General features: G+C 40.5%; 1 protein-coding gene across 1 annotated transcript; it reads left to right on the top strand.

Moving 5' to 3' along the window:
• The first annotated feature begins 5,497 nt into the window (after positions 1-5,497).
• Positions 5,498-16,924, top strand: slc5a3b (solute carrier family 5 member 3b). Its single transcript, XM_086051613.1, has 2 exons — positions 5,498-5,789; positions 11,659-16,924. Exon 2 carries the CDS (start codon positions 11,917-11,919, stop codon positions 14,029-14,031), a length of 2,115 nt encoding a protein of 704 aa, XP_085907739.1. The 5' UTR covers positions 5,498-5,789; positions 11,659-11,916; the 3' UTR covers positions 14,032-16,924.
• The last annotated feature ends 813 nt before the right edge of the window (positions 16,925-17,737 follow it).

Raw genomic sequence — 17,737 nt, forward strand, 5'->3', positions numbered from 1 at the left:
CAAAGAATGAAATCTAATTTAAGTCACAACAATAGCCATATGCTGCTTGAACTAAAACCACACAAACAATTCTGGGGGCATGTCAACATTCAACATAAAATGCGAAATAAATCGGTTAAAGACTTATTGATGGCTTCATCAGTACGGCAAGATTGGAGTTGGTGTTACCTTGTCCTTTAAATAACACCATTTTACTGATTTAAAACCCTGTTTATTTACTTTCTGAACTCGGTCCCTTCAGGTAGTGAGGCAATGAACTCTCAAAAGCTCTGAAGCATATCAGTACTGTAAGGAAAACCTGGTAGATAACAGTAACAACATTATATGCAGATTAAAATACTGAATCGCTGAACAATGTGGCTGTTCAGAAATTATTGCATTTTTAAATTGATACTGACCAGCAACAGTCCAAACACACGTCACATGTGAACTGTTTCGAAAAATGTAAAACTTCATGTTGTTGCCTGACTAATACTGAAGTGTTGTGCCTCCCCTACACATGAAATCATACCTGATGTTCTTGTGACAGTGCTCTCATCTTTCAATTCTCAAATTCACCCAGTGAGTCTTCTCCGGTGGTTGGCGTTACGCAAGCACAAAGTTCGATGCACGTGTTGCTCCGTGGTCTCAGGAGTACACTGCTGCAACTAATTATCACAGTGAAATAGTGATGAATTTAGCTTTGGTGTCCGCATATTTACCTGGAGACTGGCCATCCATTCTACTGCACAATGGCTAAGGTAGCAAAATGCGCGTTCATGTCAGGCTTCGTTCAAGTAGTAAAGGTCGCAAATGTTCGCCAACGGTCTTAGTGTTTTGTTTTTTTGAAAGGTCATTTTGAACAGTTAAAAAATTCCCTTTCAAAAAAAAAAAAAAAGTACAGGCGAATGTGTGACGTTCGCCTGGCGAATGTTTGCGACCTTGAATGAGCTCTGCCGAGAACACAACTTTCGCAAACGCTCGCAAATGTTCACCACTCAGTCAGATAGTGACATTAATGCTTGGTTCAGAATAACATACTGTAATTGAACAGGATAAAATAGTATTTTCCTTCAAGTGGTGGGGATAGGCACCACATGCCAATCTCCACCGCTTGACCGCATTTCATTTATTGATTAACCGCCTTGCATTGATAGTAAGCATGGGTATTGTGATCGCACTGCGTTTATATGGTTGAGTTTGAAGCTCAAGGAGGTACTGTATGTAAAGAAACATGAAAATACAGGGCGGCCGTAGCTCAGGAGGTAGAGCGGGTTGTCCAGGAACCAAAGGGCCCGCTGTTCAAATCCTCTTCTGTGCGAGTCATATGCTGGGCATGTCCTTGGGCAAGACACTTCACCCACCTTGGCTCCCGTGCAGCTGAGTGTGAATGTTTGGTGGTGGTCGGAGGGGACCGTAGAAACATACTGGCAACCACACTTCTGTCAGCCGACCCCTGGGCAGCTGAGGCTACATACATATGCAGTTACATGAATATATATGTATTGTGAAGGGCTTTGCGTGTGTTACAGAAAAGCGGCATATATATTTGATGTATTATTATTATTATTATTAAAGGGAAAATCAACCCAAACAAGAAGAATATGTTCTATGCAATCCCGCTATAGTTGAAACAAGGCATTGTGATGAATATTGCGTTTGTGTAATAAGAGTTAATCCACTCGTCTTTAGCTATCTCTGGGGTCAGCCATCTTGTCACTTCTGTCTGACTGAAAATGACATCACAACTACTCAGGGCTCAGGTAACGACCAATCATGGCTGACCTGTTTTCTGAAGCTCAGCCGTGATTGGTTGTTACTTGAGCTCTGAGTAGTTGTGATGTAATTTCCAATTGACAGGAGTAACAAAATAGCCGCCCCCTGAGATGGCTAAAAAGGGCTGGATTTTGCTGCTTAACTCATATTCCACAAACGCAATATTAATCAGAATGCCGTGTTTCAACTAGTGGGCCTGCTGGGAACATATTCTTGAAAAAAATATGTTTGGATTGTTTTCCGCTTTAAATATCTTAACTGGCATGTACTCTGAAAATACCATAACATGGTTATCCTACTGCCATGTACTGTAATTCACAATACAGTAGTATACTGTTAGAATAATTGTTTCGGTGTAAAATTACCACACCGTCCACTGTTATCCTATGGTAATTTACTGTAATTCAAAATACAGTCCTACACTGTCAGAATAAATTACAGTAGGTGCCTTGTAAAATAACAGTAAATGACTGGTGTCCCTGCTACCAATAATTTACTGTTATTTTACACTGAATTTCTTTACAGTGTAGGTTAAACAACAGCTGGCTAGCTTGTTTCAATCTGAAAAATGATTTTTTTTGTGTGGAAGGAGTGGGGCGGACACTTTCATAGCAACATGTATGAGCACTGCAGCTAGCTTCCACAGACAGGCAGGAGCAAAGAAAGGAGATCTACATCAGCATCTCTGGCAGGTATGATGTATTTTATTTAAACTTGTTATTAGGAGATCGGAAAAATTGATATTTTTGTCATATAGATAAATATTGACTATTAGCTGCTATATTGTAGTGTAGTGTAGAGGTTTCTTGCTTTAGTATATTTAATTATACAGTTATTAATACACAGTAATTATATTTACTAGAATAACTATTGTTCAACTAATTTTGGTGCTGATTTTCTGCCAAAATAACAAATCCAACTAATTTTGGTGCTGATTTTCTGCCAAAATAACAAATCCATTTAGCATGAAATGCATATGAAATGAGATAAACCCACTTTATTTGCTTCAGAGGCCCAAAAATAATGTGGCGGGCCAAATCTGGCCCTCGGGCTTTGAATTTTGGCACATGTGATTTAGAGGATTGGCACGCAAACCATTTACAAACCAAGTACCACCTTGCTCTCCAAGTACCACAACCTCAGAGATGTACGGCAGACTTGGCAATCCTGCTACACCAAACTAATTCATTCGTCATTCCTTCCAATGAAACCAAGCTATTTTGCCAGTTGTGTAAAAAAACAGTGCCAGCTGGTCAATAAAGGGCATTAGGGCGCTGCCCCACCGCTGCTAAGTCATCTTGGAAAGGACAATTAAAAAATATTATAAATCATATGTATAACTATTTTGGATGAATATGATAAATAGTATAGTTAACAATGAATACAATTGATTTGTTGTGTGATTACAGTACAAAGGATATTCTCATTTAGCTATTCATTTCAAAACAATTTTGAAGGTTTACATCTTTTTCTTAGAAACATTTTATGAAATTGTCTGCACTGTAAAAGCATACCTTGCTTTTTCGCTGGTTTAATAATGCCGTTTGTTCGATCCCAGGTGTGCTATCAGAGTAACATTGTGTTTACTTTTTGCATTTTAAAAACAGTTTAAATGCCTTTCATAATTCAAAGGTCATGTAATAATGTAGTTAAAACTCCGCTCTATTCATATTGCAATTTAACAGCAATTGTAGATGTTACAAAGTGCTGTACATAAAAGACAAGACAATAATTAAAATAATACAATCATAATCCATCCATCCATGAGCCACTTATATTCAGGAGGGGTGCCGGTGTGCTGGAGCCCTTAGTTGACTTTTGGCAATACAGTATAACAACCATAAATACCTAAATATATCAAATGTTTGTAATTAAAATATATAACAGCTCTCTTATGCCATATAGCATACACGAGGTTTTATTCCCTCTCGTTGCACGTTGTGAAAAAGACTAATAATAAAAAATAATAATAAAATGACATATATACAATTGATAGATCTGTCAATATTTTACAGCGCAAAGGAACTTCCACCAGTCGCTGGCGGTATTAAATACGTTCAACGATATCATGAATGAAACTTTGCAACGTTTTATTTGTTTCGAGGAGTGTGTCATAACGTGTACATTTTGCGTGAGTACTTCCTACATTTCTAAGGGGATGGTTGGATACTCCTTCGGTGGTTGCGCGACGCCACGGGCGTATACATACACGTCACCGTCGCGCAAGGCTATCTGGGAAACGTGGTTTTCTTCGAAATGGAAATTTACAACGTATCTGACCAGAAGGGCGAGTGGAAATTTACTCGGCTTCCCTCCCCTGTAATATGCAGATACTTGTCTGCCGTTGCAGGATGTTTTGATGAAAGTCAACCGTTCTGCTGGCCTTGTTATAGCCCACTGACACAGCATTTAAAAAAATGATTAGATGACTATGTCATGAAGATAGTCACATGTCTCTTTATCACATGCACTATGATTGAATGTATGAGCTTGTTATTAAAATGTTACTGCGCAAATAGTGGTATTTTCCACAAGGCAGAGTAATGTAGCAACCTTATACAATGATGACTCAATAATTTTGGTATTTGTCAGTTTGGGGACAATATGAATGGTATGTTTCAACCTGGTACATTGATGTCTTTTTGCTTCCATGCTAAAAGTTGCTTTTTAAAGACCTATTTATTATTGCAATTATCCAGTATTTGTTTTGATAAATCCATCAATAATTAAACTTTACAGGGAGTTCTTACAAGAATCAAATTGCAAACAATACAATAAAAGAAAACATTTTCTGTTTGTTTCTTTGTTTGGTTGTTTTAATCGATGCATGAGAAATCTGTGGCGCATGTGGGATCAACCAACCATGCAATTTGAGAAACAAGAACATATAAACAGGTAAGCCAGTATACTGCAAACATACATTTTCTGTAGTGCTTGTTCTCGTCATGGTTGGAGATAAATACGAGTCTATCCCTTTTTTGGCAAGAGGTGGGATACACCATGGAATGGTTGTCAGGTATAGCTAAATAAACATTCACACTCACACATCTGGACAATTGAGTCTTTGATTGCGGAAATGTGCATTATTTTTAATGTGTGTTTTTTTTAAACAATGTGGGAAGAAGACCGAATATCTGCACAAAGGGAGGACATGCAATTCCACACAGGAAGGCAGGGCTTTGAACTCCTCAATCTCAGAACTGTGCAGAAGACATGCTAACCACTAGGCCAATGGTTTGATGGTCTATCGTCAATGTGCTGCTGGAAGTTATCAAATTTCTCAAAATTTGTCAAAGGTTGGGAAACACTGCACCAGCTAGGCCACTATTCGGCCAACCTGTAAGCCTGTACTCATAATGTCTAGTAATAAATGTAGTATTAAATCTAGAATGTTCTCCATCATTGATCCTATGTGCCACCTTCTAATCAGATTACACATTTTCTTACCAGTCAGTTGCATGGGGAGTTCTGATACTTTCTATGATTTGATCCAAGTGAAATTTCACGAAAATTCCTGGAATAAATTATGGTCGTGGTATATTTATTTTACGCTGCCTTTAGTTCGATTTATTTATTTATTGCGCTCACCTATGTTTAAAAAAGTGAGAGATACATTCAGGGGTGTGTCTTGGGGGAAGAAAATACACTTGCCAAGTTGCTCCAAAAAGTGTTAAGCAAGTGTTCTTGTATCATTATTTTGGGGATTTTATTTTATTATTATTATTTTTTTTTTGCGTGTTGTTGGTTTTACAGCCTGACGCGTCACGGGTGAGCCACACGTGTGGGGCGTGGCGTTAGAAATACGTCCGCTTGCTATAAGCAGGAGAGGCTGCGAGGCGCTCCGACTTGGACAAGACAAGCACGTGATGCAGAAAGCAACACATCTACAGAGACACAGAGGGACTACTTCCAACAGGGCGAAGCTACGAGACAATCGGGGCTTCTCCTCCTCCTCACCTTGCTGTTGACTTGTCCATCCTCATCTCCTCTTGGGGGTGTGTTGCCTCTTTAGCATCCTGACGCTAGCTTGAAAGGTACATGTTGTTGCGCTCATCAGTATCAGCATGTCCACTACTTTTATTTATACTTTGTGTATATGTATCTATTGATGTATATATTGAAGATATTTTTTTTCTCCAAGAAGTGTGTTGAAAAATTTATATTCGCGCGTAATGTAAAACTGTCATTTCCTGTTTCGAGGTGGCTTCATGTGTCTTGTTAAACGTCCTAAATTCAGTACTTTCCCCCCCCATTATTTTTTAAACCAAACATTTGTATTTATTAGCTTAAAAATTGTTATTGACGAACGTTTTATGTAGAGATACGGAGACTCGTGAGGTACGCAGGAGCCACGCGAGTATTTTTGTTCTAGAAATTTCTCACCTTCTACTACGCAGGTTCCCAACCTCAGGGGCCCGGAACCAAAATAGCTTGCAAGTCACTTTTATTGGGTCCGAAAAAATAATTTCAAACACACATGCATAAAGGAGCCTGTTTAGTATTTACCCATAGTCACTTTGTTTAGTTTTAACAGTTATAAAGTTTCACATTTTAACTCTTGGCTTCCTGTGACATCAAAATAGCTTTAATGTCTAGATGCAAGTGACTGTTGTAGAAAATGGGAATTGTACAAAACAGGTTCCCAACCTGAAAGCAGAAGTCAACCCAAACGTATTTTTTTCAAGAATACGTTCCCAGCAGGCCCACTATCTGAAACACGGCATTCTGATTAATTTTTTTGTGTTTGCGAAATATAAATTAAGCAACGAAATGCACTCGTTTTCGACCAATCACGGCTGACCTGTTTTCTGAATCTAGCCGTGATTGGTCATTGTGAGCAGTTGTGGTGTCATTTTCAGTCAACAGAAGACAAAGTGGCCGCCCCCAGAAACGGCTAAAAACTAGTGGATTAACACTTATTCCACAAACGCAATATTTATCAGAATGCCCTGTTTCAACTAGTGGGCTTGCATAGAACATATTCTTGAAAAAAATGTTTGCGTTGACTTCCCCTTTAAGGGCTAATAGCCAATCAAGTCAAATAATTTATATACCAATTCCAATCACATGGATTATCTATACATTATAAAAATATGACCCACAATCCATCTCCGTGTGGCACTAGTGTCACTTATACTGCACTGTGACAGCACTGCATCAGGGGGCGGTGATGTAACACTGCACACAGGCTAGCCTCTCATGGCTGTAGACTCTGAAGCAAGAGCTGCGAGTGATCAGACTTTTTGATCGGCAATAATATCCTTTGATGAAAAGTTCAGATCAGGTCATTGTTCACAAAAATTGTCCGATCACGAATGGTGATCGATCGGAGCATCCCTAATATACATACATATATACTGTATATATGAGTGACTCAACATTCTCCTCTTCTACTACAGAGGTTCCCAACCTAAGGTCAAAATGGGTCACAACACAAGTAACTTTTTATTGAGTTAGCGTGCCACTCCAAAAAATATTCATCACTCTTTTTGCATGTAAACATGCATCCCCAAAACATGCATTTAAGATTCATTGAAGACTCTGAATTGCCCATGGGTGTGAATGTGTCCTGCGATTGGCATGTACCATGTCTCTCGCCCCCCAAATTCTGCTGGGAAAGTCTCCAACCCCGTCATGTGAGTTGCTGTAGGAAATGCATACATATGGATGTAAATCTGATAACTATGTACTGTACAGCATGCACGAACAGTCACAACAAAGTAGTAGTTCCAACCAACAACCACAATAAGAAACATTGTTAAATTCATAACACCCTGACAACATCAATCAAAACTGAACATTATTACTAGAAGAAGATTTGATACAGCTCTTGTATTGCATCTTTTTCTTTTGTTGGCTGGTCATGTGGCTGGTCATGCATGTAAATGTTACGGTAATGCATGATACATTTTAGGGGCCAAAATTCTTAATTTGGAGTTTAAAAAGTTTGTGAAACCCTCTTACAGTCTAATATACCTTACCATTATATACATTACTAAGTCAGTCGGTCACTTTGCACAGTGAATTATAGGAGCGTTTTCCCATCCCAGTTGCCTTGCAACCTTGCAAGGCATTCTGCATGTGTCAGCTTTATTATGCAGGTAGGTAGCCAACGAGGGCGTGTGGAGGGTTAGTCGTCATTAGAGAATAAAGTGTGGGCATATGCGTTGTTATACCAGTAGGTCTAATCCTCAGGGCTTAGTTCATCGACTTCTGTCAGCTTTGTGCACACTGGTTTTGGTGTCTTATTGCAGCAGAAAAACAATAATACCTGGCCCATCTCCAGTTTCGTCGGTCCTGCGGGGAGTTAGTTGTCGGATACGCCAGACTTTGTGCATCCACAGTCGCTAAAAGATAAGAGTAATATTAATACATTAGTCAGCTGTACTTAAGTCAATAAGTTTTTCTCTGGATATTAGCGCCAGAGATAATTTAGTTGTAAACCGTACAAACTTGTTCAAGCTGGGCTGTTTTCAGAGACATGGCAGACTAAGCATGAATTTAATCTTAACACCCCTGTATTTGGACATGATTTCCAAGTGGACCAATATTTTTTTTTAAACTTTCACCAATACAAAAACATTCAGCTGTTAAAAAAAAATGCCTGAGTGCATGACATTTCGAATGAAATCCTACTAAATTCCCCAAATTACAGGCTTCTGTAACTAAAAAGTAACACAAAATAAGTTATTTTAAGGTAGTCAACAATTCAAGAGCATCGTTTTTTGTTCAGTCATACTAATTTTCAGCGAAAACTGGCTTTTTGTGTTCTAAACGTAAACACTCACCACCTGTCATGGGAGCTTAGCACAATTTAGCTAATTCAAGTGAATGCTTTATTTATTTTTAACCACATGATATCTTCGTATAAATGAACATTAATTTGAAATTTTTTTTTCAATATTGTAACATAAATTGTTTTTCAGAATATTCAAGTCCATGATTAAAAAATATCCTACCAAATACCATATAAGTCCATAATTTGAATGAAAATTAATTTGTTAATACAAAATCTTCTTCATGGAAGCTTAAAATTGTCTGATTCATACTCATTCAACTGATTTTATTTAATTGTATGTGCATTGTGTTGTACAACATCCTACTGATTATTTTTTTTAAGCGTCATTGCTCTAATTGTGTTGTTGTCAAATTTTTTACACCAAGTACTGTACCACCTAAAAAAATATACTTGTCTCTCCACCATCACGACCAACATAGCAAGTCAACCCAAACCTATTTTTTGCAAGAATATGTTCTATGCAAGCCCACTAGTTGAAACAAGGCATTCTGATAAATATTGCGTTTGTGGAATAAGAGTTAATCCACCCCTTTTTAGCCATCTCTGCGTGCGGCCATTTTGTCACTGCAGTCGACTGAAAATGACATCACAACTGCCCAGGGCTCAGGTAACGACCAATCACGGCTGACCTGTTTTCTGAAGCTGAGCCGTGATTGGTCATTACGTGAGCCCTGAGCAGTTGTGATGTCATTTTCAGTCAACAGAAGTGACAAAATTGCCGCACCTAGGGTTGCATTTTGCTGCTTAACTCATATTTCACCAACGCAATATTAATCAGAATGCCGTTTTTCAACTAGTGGACTTGCTGGGAACATATTCTTGAAAAAAATATATTTGGGTTGATTTCCACTTTTAACAGCGAAGTGTTCACCAAAAACGATGAGAAATTTTATTCCTAAAACGTACATTTAGTATTATTGTAAGCCACTCTAACAGTCTGCACAGTTTGAATCTTAACACCATGCGTGAATATAGGAAAATTAAAAAAAGAAAACTGTACTTGAATTATTCAATTAAAATGTATTTCACCCAAAAGTTAAATAAAAAATTGTACCTTTGTGAATTTTTAAAAGCAAAGTCCTAAAAATTAAATACCCGTATTGGCCCGTATATAAGACGGTGTTTTTTGCATTGAAATTAGACTGAAAAAGTGGGGGTAGTCTTATGTTAGGGGTCTAGAAATTATACCCATTCACGACGCTTGATGGCGCCAGATATCATTGAAGCGAATGCTGAACTTGACTCCACAGGCCAAAGCAACTCCTGTCACGTGAGGATGACGTGCTATGGGAGGAGCCAGAGGATGGGATTAAGGACAGCGACACTGAGCACAGCGAGGCAGATAATTGTTTGTGAGGAGTAATGTTCTGTCATGATAGATCTCAGCTACTCTCAAGTTAAACCAGTTTGCATTATTTTATTGCAATGTTTTTCCTTATTCAGATTTTGTTTCAAGACTAGTTAGTTAGACTTCACTTTGATGGTTAATACAGTTATTGCAAGTTTGTTGTTTGATCACAATAAATTGGTTTATTTACATTTCAAAAACCAAAAGCCATTCATTTACGAATGTGATTGCTGTGATTGCACTTTAGTTTACATATTTAAATGTTGAGGTATTCAGATTTGAATGAGGCAAAATAACATGCCCTTTCTCTCAAATATATTGTTATAATCATTTGTTTCAGATGTACTATAATTATTTTCTGTCTAAAAATTAATTTGGTGTTCAAAAAAACTTTTTTCAAACTTGAGTCTTGAAAAAGAGGGGGTCATCTTATATTCGGGCCAATACGGTACTAATGTATTGAAATTTAATATCCAATACAGTTGACCCCACATACTTGCGGTTCTGCACCCGCAGATTTTTTATTTTGTAAATTTTTTCAACTATTTATATATTATTTATATTTATATATATTTAATTTTTTTTGTTTCTTTTTATCCAGGATTTTTTTTTACAAATGTATCCCTGTTTTTCATAGAAAATATATTAATGTTTTTTTCCAAACCTTAAATTGATGTTATTTAAAATCACATTGCCACACATTACATATAGATCATAGCTCCGATACGTTCATGGACAGAAGCAATTGATGAAAGGCTAAGAGGACAACAAAAGCGTCTTTTTTAGTGAGAATGGCACAAAGCTACTAAAACAGAGTGGCCATGACATCACTGTTGGCCGACTGGTTAGCACGTCCGCCTCACAGTTCAGAGGTCGTGGGTTCGATCCCGGCCCCGGCCTCCCTGTGTGGAGTTTGCATGTTCTCCCCGTGCCTGCGTATGTTTTCTCCGGGTACTCCGGTTTCCTCCCACATTCCAAAGAACATGCATGGTAAGTTGATTGGACTCTCTAAATTGCCCCTAGGTGTGTTTGTGAGTGCGGATGTTTGTCTTTGTGTGCCCTGCGATTGGCTGGCAACTAATTCAGAGTGTCCCCCGCCTACTGCCTAAAGACAGCTGGGATAGGCTCCAGCACGCCCCGCGACCCTTGTGAGGGAGGATAAGCGGTATAGATAATGGATGGATGGTTTTAAAGACGCTGATCAGTACGGCAAGTTTACAACTTGATTAGAATGTCAAGAACAGATCCACCTGTGTTGTGACATGGGAAAACCAAAAGTGTCATGTAATTTTCTGGAGATTTTTGAGGTTTCATCCCTTTTACATTGCATGCAAGCAAACTTGTAACTGAATTTTGAGATTTTTCAACATGCAAGTTTGCCCTCACATTAGTCCATTCAACTACCGCTGCATATTTGCATTCCTATTTTGACTCCTTGATTGCTTGCATAATGTTAAGCTTCTTTACAAGTTTACAGTGGCCGTGCTTAATCTGTTCTTTTTTTGCCAAAAAGATTAAACTGCAAAGCTAAACCAATGTAAATGTTAACCTTATGTTTACTTCTCAACCTAGCGCCACTTTTGAGAGAATGTGCACCTGCCATGTTGTTGGTTGCCTTATTTGTCTTATTTGTTTTGGATGCTAAAATGCGGAAGCCTATTTCATGTTCATGGCTTGTAAACGTTTTGTCCATAAGATTTCCATCTGAAATATAATCTCTAATGAGGTGTTTTTCTTTGCCTTTGCTGTCTTGCAGGAACAAAAACTCTAGACATTTCTAGACCAGAGGCCCCGCAGCTTCCTCTAAAAGTTGGACATCCTGAGTGCTGGTGAATAACCTCATCCGAAGCACAGTTAGCGAATTAGACCAGAACGTGGCTTCCATCCAGACAGCAAACCAAAGCAGGGCATTTCTGCAGTTTTTTTCTTTTTTCTTTTCTTCTTTTGGGTGTTAAATATCTGACACCGATTCCATTTCTGTCAGTAAATTTTTATTTTGACGTAATCTGTAAAAATGGGGCCTGGAATGGAAGCGGCCGACATCGCTGTGGTTGCGCTCTACTTCGTCCTAGTTCTTGTCATCGGATTTTTGGCCATGTGGAAAGCCAACCGCAGCACTGTGAGCGGGTACTTCCTAGCCGGACGTTCCATGACGTGGATAGTGATCGGCGCCTCACTCTTTGTGAGTAATATCGGCAGCGAACATTTCATCGGACTGGCCGGGTCGGGAGCCGCGGGCGGCTTTGCTGTGGGAGCTTGGGAATTCAACGCCCTTCTGCTTCTGCAGCTGCTTGGCTGGGTGTTCATTCCTGTGTACATCCACTCGGGAGTGTTCACCATGCCCGAATACCTGTCCAAACGCTATGGGGGCACTCGGCTCAAGGTCTACTTTGCTTTCCTGTCGATTCTCCTCTACATTTTCACCAAGCTGTCTGTGGACTTGTACGCCGGCGCTCTCTTCATCCAGGAGTCCCTCGGGTGGAACCTTTACCTGTCTATAGTCCTGCTCATTAGCATGACCGCCCTCCTCACTGTCACCGGTGGGCTGGTGGCCGTGCTGTACACAGATGCCCTCCAGGCCGTGTTGATGATCGGAGGAGCTTTAACATTAACCATTATCAGCCTTGTGAAAGTGGGTGGGCTAGAAGGTGTCAGAACGAAATACATGGAAGCTGTCCCCAATGTTACCGCCATCTTGGCCACTGGGAACTATTCCTATTCTCCCTCCTGCCATATCCATCCCAAACCCGACTCCCTTCGCATCCTCCGTGGCCCCTTGGATGAAGACATTCCGTGGCCGGGCTTCATTCTCGGCCAAACCACCGCCTCCATTTGGTACTGGTGTGCTGACCAGGTCATAGTTCAGCGAGTACTCGCGGCAAAGAACATTGCTCACGCTAAATGCTCCACACTCATGGCAGGAATCCTTAAGATCCTTCCCATGTTTGTAATCGTCATCCCGGGCATGATCTCCCGCATCTTGTTTGCCGACGAGATCGCCTGCATCGGGCCCGAGCACTGCATGGATGTGTGCGGCTCTCAGGCGGGCTGCTCCAACATCGCTTACCCCCGCCTGGTCATGGCCGTGATGCCCGTGGGACTCCGCGGCCTGATGATGGCGGTCATGATCGCCGCCCTGATGAGTGATCTCGATTCCATCTTCAACAGCGCCAGCACCATCTTCACCCTGGACATCTACCAAACCGCTCGAAAGAAGGCGTCCCAGCGTGAGCTGCTCATCGTGGGCCGCCTTTTTGTGGTGGTCATGGTGGCCATCAGTATCGCCTGGGTTCCCGTCATCATCGAGATGCAAGGCGGCCAGACCTACCTTTACATCCAGGAGGTGGCCGGCTACCTCACCCCACCCATCGCCGCCCTCTTCCTGCTGGGCGTGTTCTGGAAGCGGTGTAACGAGAAAGGGGCGTTCTGCGGAGGCATGACAGGTTTCGTTCTGGGTACCATCCGACTGGTGCTGGCGTTTATGTACCGTCAGCCTCGTTGCGACCAACCCGACACCCGACCTGGTTTCATCGTCCACGTCCACTACATGTATGTGGCAGCCGGTCTGTTCTGGCTCTCGGGCTTTGTGGCCGTCGTGGTCAGTCTTCTCACATCTCCACCGGATGAAGATCAGATTCGCACCACGACGGTGTGGGGACTCCGTCATGTCGAAAAGTTGCCTGACAGCAAAAAGGACAGGGAGCAAATGTACAGGCTGACTGAGAAGAGCCACTGCAATGGCGACGCAAGCTTGCACAAAGGTTTGCCCCCGGATGTCAGAAAGGAGAGGTGTCTGGACGGCGCCGATATCAAACTCCTGGTCCCGTCCACCGACCACGACCCGGCCACCCCCAGCGCGGAGCCGTCCCCCGCCACCACCCCCGCCGACAGGTTCGGCAAACTGGATGAGGGAGAACGCCACGCGGCCAGCCGCTGTATTCGCGCGTTGGATTGGTTTTGCGGCTTCAAGGAGCCATCGCAGGACGCTCAGCCTAAAACGCCCCAGGACAATGCGAGGGTGATCGCGGAGATGCTCCATGAGTCCCCGCGAGTCAAATTTCTCCTCAATCTTGGCCTGTTCTTTGTCTGCTCCGTGGGCATCCTCATGTTTGTCATTTTCTCGCTGTAGTCAACCCTTGCAATCAACTAACTGGTACTGACTGGTGAAGTGGGGGTGGGGCGGCTTTTACCAAGGTGGACGTCGCCGTTGCAGGGGACCTGTTACAAATTTATAAATCTTTGAGAAGCTCTGTCTGTAATATTTACAGTTGTCTTTTGTAGCTCTCTAACAGGGGTCTAAGCTTATTCTAATCATTTTTTGGGGGAATGATGATCAAAGCTTCCCCACCAACAAAATGTACTCATTTTCAAGACTTTTTGAAGCCTATCTGGCACTTGCCTCTCCATTTTGTACAGCACTTGTTGTTAATCCTGCACTCTGGATATCTACTCGGATACGGAGGATCGTTTTACTCCAAGTGAATTTTAATATTGGCCTTATTTGACATATGCACTTGTTTTTGGTATTGTGAAAAGTTCTGTATTTAATTTTTCTTTCTTGTTGACTGTCACTGTAAGCTAAGTTGCTACTGTAGCATTCATGTGTTTTGTATTACGAGTTTATTTAAGATTGTAGAACACAAAAGTTGTGTTCTAAAGCTCATGCTGCTTAGATTTTAAATTAGAGGTGTGACTCTTAATCTACTTTTGGCCTGGATATTACAATTAGCATACTTAATTAAATCCTAACCAAGTCTCTCTTCTGTATGGGGGACCATTATTACTTTTTTTTTTTTTTCATTTAATTGTATAAAGATTTGCCTTTCTACTGGTGAACACCAGATTATTAAACATCTTTTGATGACATCCCATATTAATATAAAAGCACAAAATTGAGACATTGTTTAGTATGGTACTTATCGTGTGTGTTGTTAAAATGTGTTATTTGCAGTTGTTTTTGATGTTAAATTTGAAGAGCAAGACAAAAAGCTTTTTATGCACTATAGCATAATAACAAAACAAAAAAAAACCCACATGATTCTCAATCCATCTATGTTTAATGCATATCTCGTTACATTCAAAAAGTGCGTTAAGTCTGTTGCATTTTATTAAAAAGGCTTACTTTCTGGTTGTTTCCATCAAATACCGTTCTCAAGTGTATTTACTGCGTCTGTGTGTTCACTAGTGTTGCTCCGATACCGATATCCCGATACCGCATTAAAACGTTGGTATCGGATCGGCCGGTACTGTACTAACAAATAAAACACCGATGCCGGTTATCGATACTGATATCATTATTCGAACGCAGCGCGCATATTTGAGAGCCACATGCGGAAGGAAAATACGAAGAGAAGCCTTATCCATTATTAGCGTTATTGGTCATCGGTCTACTAATGTCTAGTTTGGTGAAAAAGGTGGCTATAAGGACATACATGGCCACATTGGAGCCAGTTGCTTGGGGGGACTTTGATGCTATCAAGAGCCTGCAATTAATTTGGGGGCATGTCGGCTGGATCTTTGTCTCGTAGCAAAGTATGTTGCTTTTGTTTGACACAGTACATCGATCACTAGTTTAATGCTGTAAAACGTCTTTCATGAAATGGTTTGTGTCCAGATAAACCCGTCTTTATGACCCGTCGAAGCTTTTCGAGCTCGCCCTAGCTTGCTAACTGCTAACAAAGAGACGAGTTTGTTTACAACACATCGTTCAGCAAAATGTTCTATAATGTTCCATCAACGTATATGAAATGTGTATAGCTATATAAATAACAGATTAATGTTGAACAGCAGTGCAAACTAAATCTTGAATGAAAAGTCAAAAGAAAACAATAACTGATATAAAGTCATCAGATCATAACCTTGTATGTTGTGATGGTGTTAAGTGGTCACGTTGATGATTTGACAGCCATTGTGAGCGTCTGCTTTCAAACAACTTCGTTTTTGCCTCCGGTTCATTTGAATCACTGCCGGTATCACAAAATAAAATCTCTAGTTGACCGATTAGAACAACCATAAACAGCACAGGCGTTAACCATTTTTAGAAACACATAACGGACTTCTGTCATCTCACTCACTCGACCGCCTGCCACTCTGGCAGCATAGAAATGTGACATCACGCATTGGGGGGTCGGTTGGAATCACTGAATAAATTTTAGAAGTACAAATGCTGCACCTTGCTTTATTACAAATGTACATTCATGTGAATACAGTATGTATCCCATGTCTCACTCTCACAAGCACGAAGAGCTATGAAAACAGGCATATTCAACATATGTATTTGGTGTGTATATGTTACTACAGATACTTCGCAAGTGATGATTTAAATGAATAATTTTACATCCAAGTGAGTGTGCAATTCTTTAGAATTACCCCAAAAAATTGCGCTCATTTTGGATTTTTTTCAAACGGCGAGGTATCAGTACAATATCGGCATCGAGCGATACTGCACAGCCAGGTAGCGGAATCGGTATCGGAGCCAAAAAGTGGTATCGGAACAACACTAGTGTTCACACTGCACTGCTAAATGATGGTTTGTTGTTTTTTAAGTGCAAATTTTGTACCTTTTACCAAATGTGTCTTAGTGTGAGTTTCAAGACTGGGGAATAAAAAGTCAAACAATAGACAAAAACTGTTTTACACGAACTTGTATGCCGTGTCATTAAAGCCATCTGATAAATCTTTGTTGTGTCGTAGCTTTTTAGTTAGCTGCATCTTAACAGAAGTTCACTGTTGCATTGGGTTTCATTAAACAAGGTCCATTGTCTGTAGATAACCAACAAAGAAAAAAAACATGATGTAATTGTATTGCGTAACAGAGTTAAATTTTTTTTTTTTAATTCAAAATTGTGCTAAATGTGACAGCGCAACTGTTTATCAATGTCAAGCGTGAATGATGGAAGATTGATTGTGACTGATCACTGGGAAAGAGCTTTAAACTTTTTTTTTGAAAGAAGATAAAAATAACAATTATTTGTATGGAGTTTGAAGAGATTTTGAATAAAGAATTTTGTGGAAACAAAAAATGGATTGTTATTAATAATTGACTAATTGTTACGAGTGCGGCACGGTGGTCGACTGGTTAGCACATCCACCTCACAGTTCAGAGGTCGTGGGTTCGATCCCGGCTCCGGCCTCCCTGTGTGGAGTTTGCATGTTCTCCCCGTGCCTGCGTGGGTTTTCTCCGGGTACTCCGGTTTCCTCCCACATTCCAAAAACATGTATGGTAGGTTGATTGGACTCTCTAGATTGCCCCTAGGTGTGATTGTGAGTGCGGATGTTTGTCTTTGTGTGCCCTGCGATTGGCTGGCAACCAATTCAGGGTGTCCCCCGCCTACTGCCCAAAGACAGCTGGGATAGGCTCCAGCACGTCCCGCGACCCTTGTGAGGAGAAGCGGTATCAATAATGGATGGATGGATGGATAATTGTTACGACTATGGTAGACTGCGTAGTTGAACATTCAATCACATTCGAAGCAACTGAGGTGTGAACCTTGAGAGGTTATGCCATCCTGTAAAAGAGTTCATAAAAAAACAACCCTCCCTCCCAAAAAGTACCATACAGTACTACTCATTTTTTTTACACAAAGTATCACCTTAAAAATGCTTAACGCTGCAAATATCACCATCATGACCAATGTTGAATTTCACTATTGTAATAGGCCTATGAAATGAATGAGATGGATTTTCTTCCTTAAACGATATTGAAAACCTTTGTAACATGCATACATAGTTTGAACATGAACAGTTTAAAAATTGGAAGACGACTTTTGAAATATGAATGACTTTAAATGTGTGCCACCTAAGTTTAATACAAATTAAGTAAAGGTTTTAAAACA

The sequence above is a fragment of the Filicampus tigris genome, chromosome 14, assembly GCF_054856515.1.
Source record: "Filicampus tigris isolate MCC_2025a chromosome 14, RoL_Ftig_1.0, whole genome shotgun sequence".
Classification (NCBI taxonomy): domain Eukaryota; kingdom Metazoa; phylum Chordata; class Actinopteri; order Syngnathiformes; family Syngnathidae; genus Filicampus; species Filicampus tigris.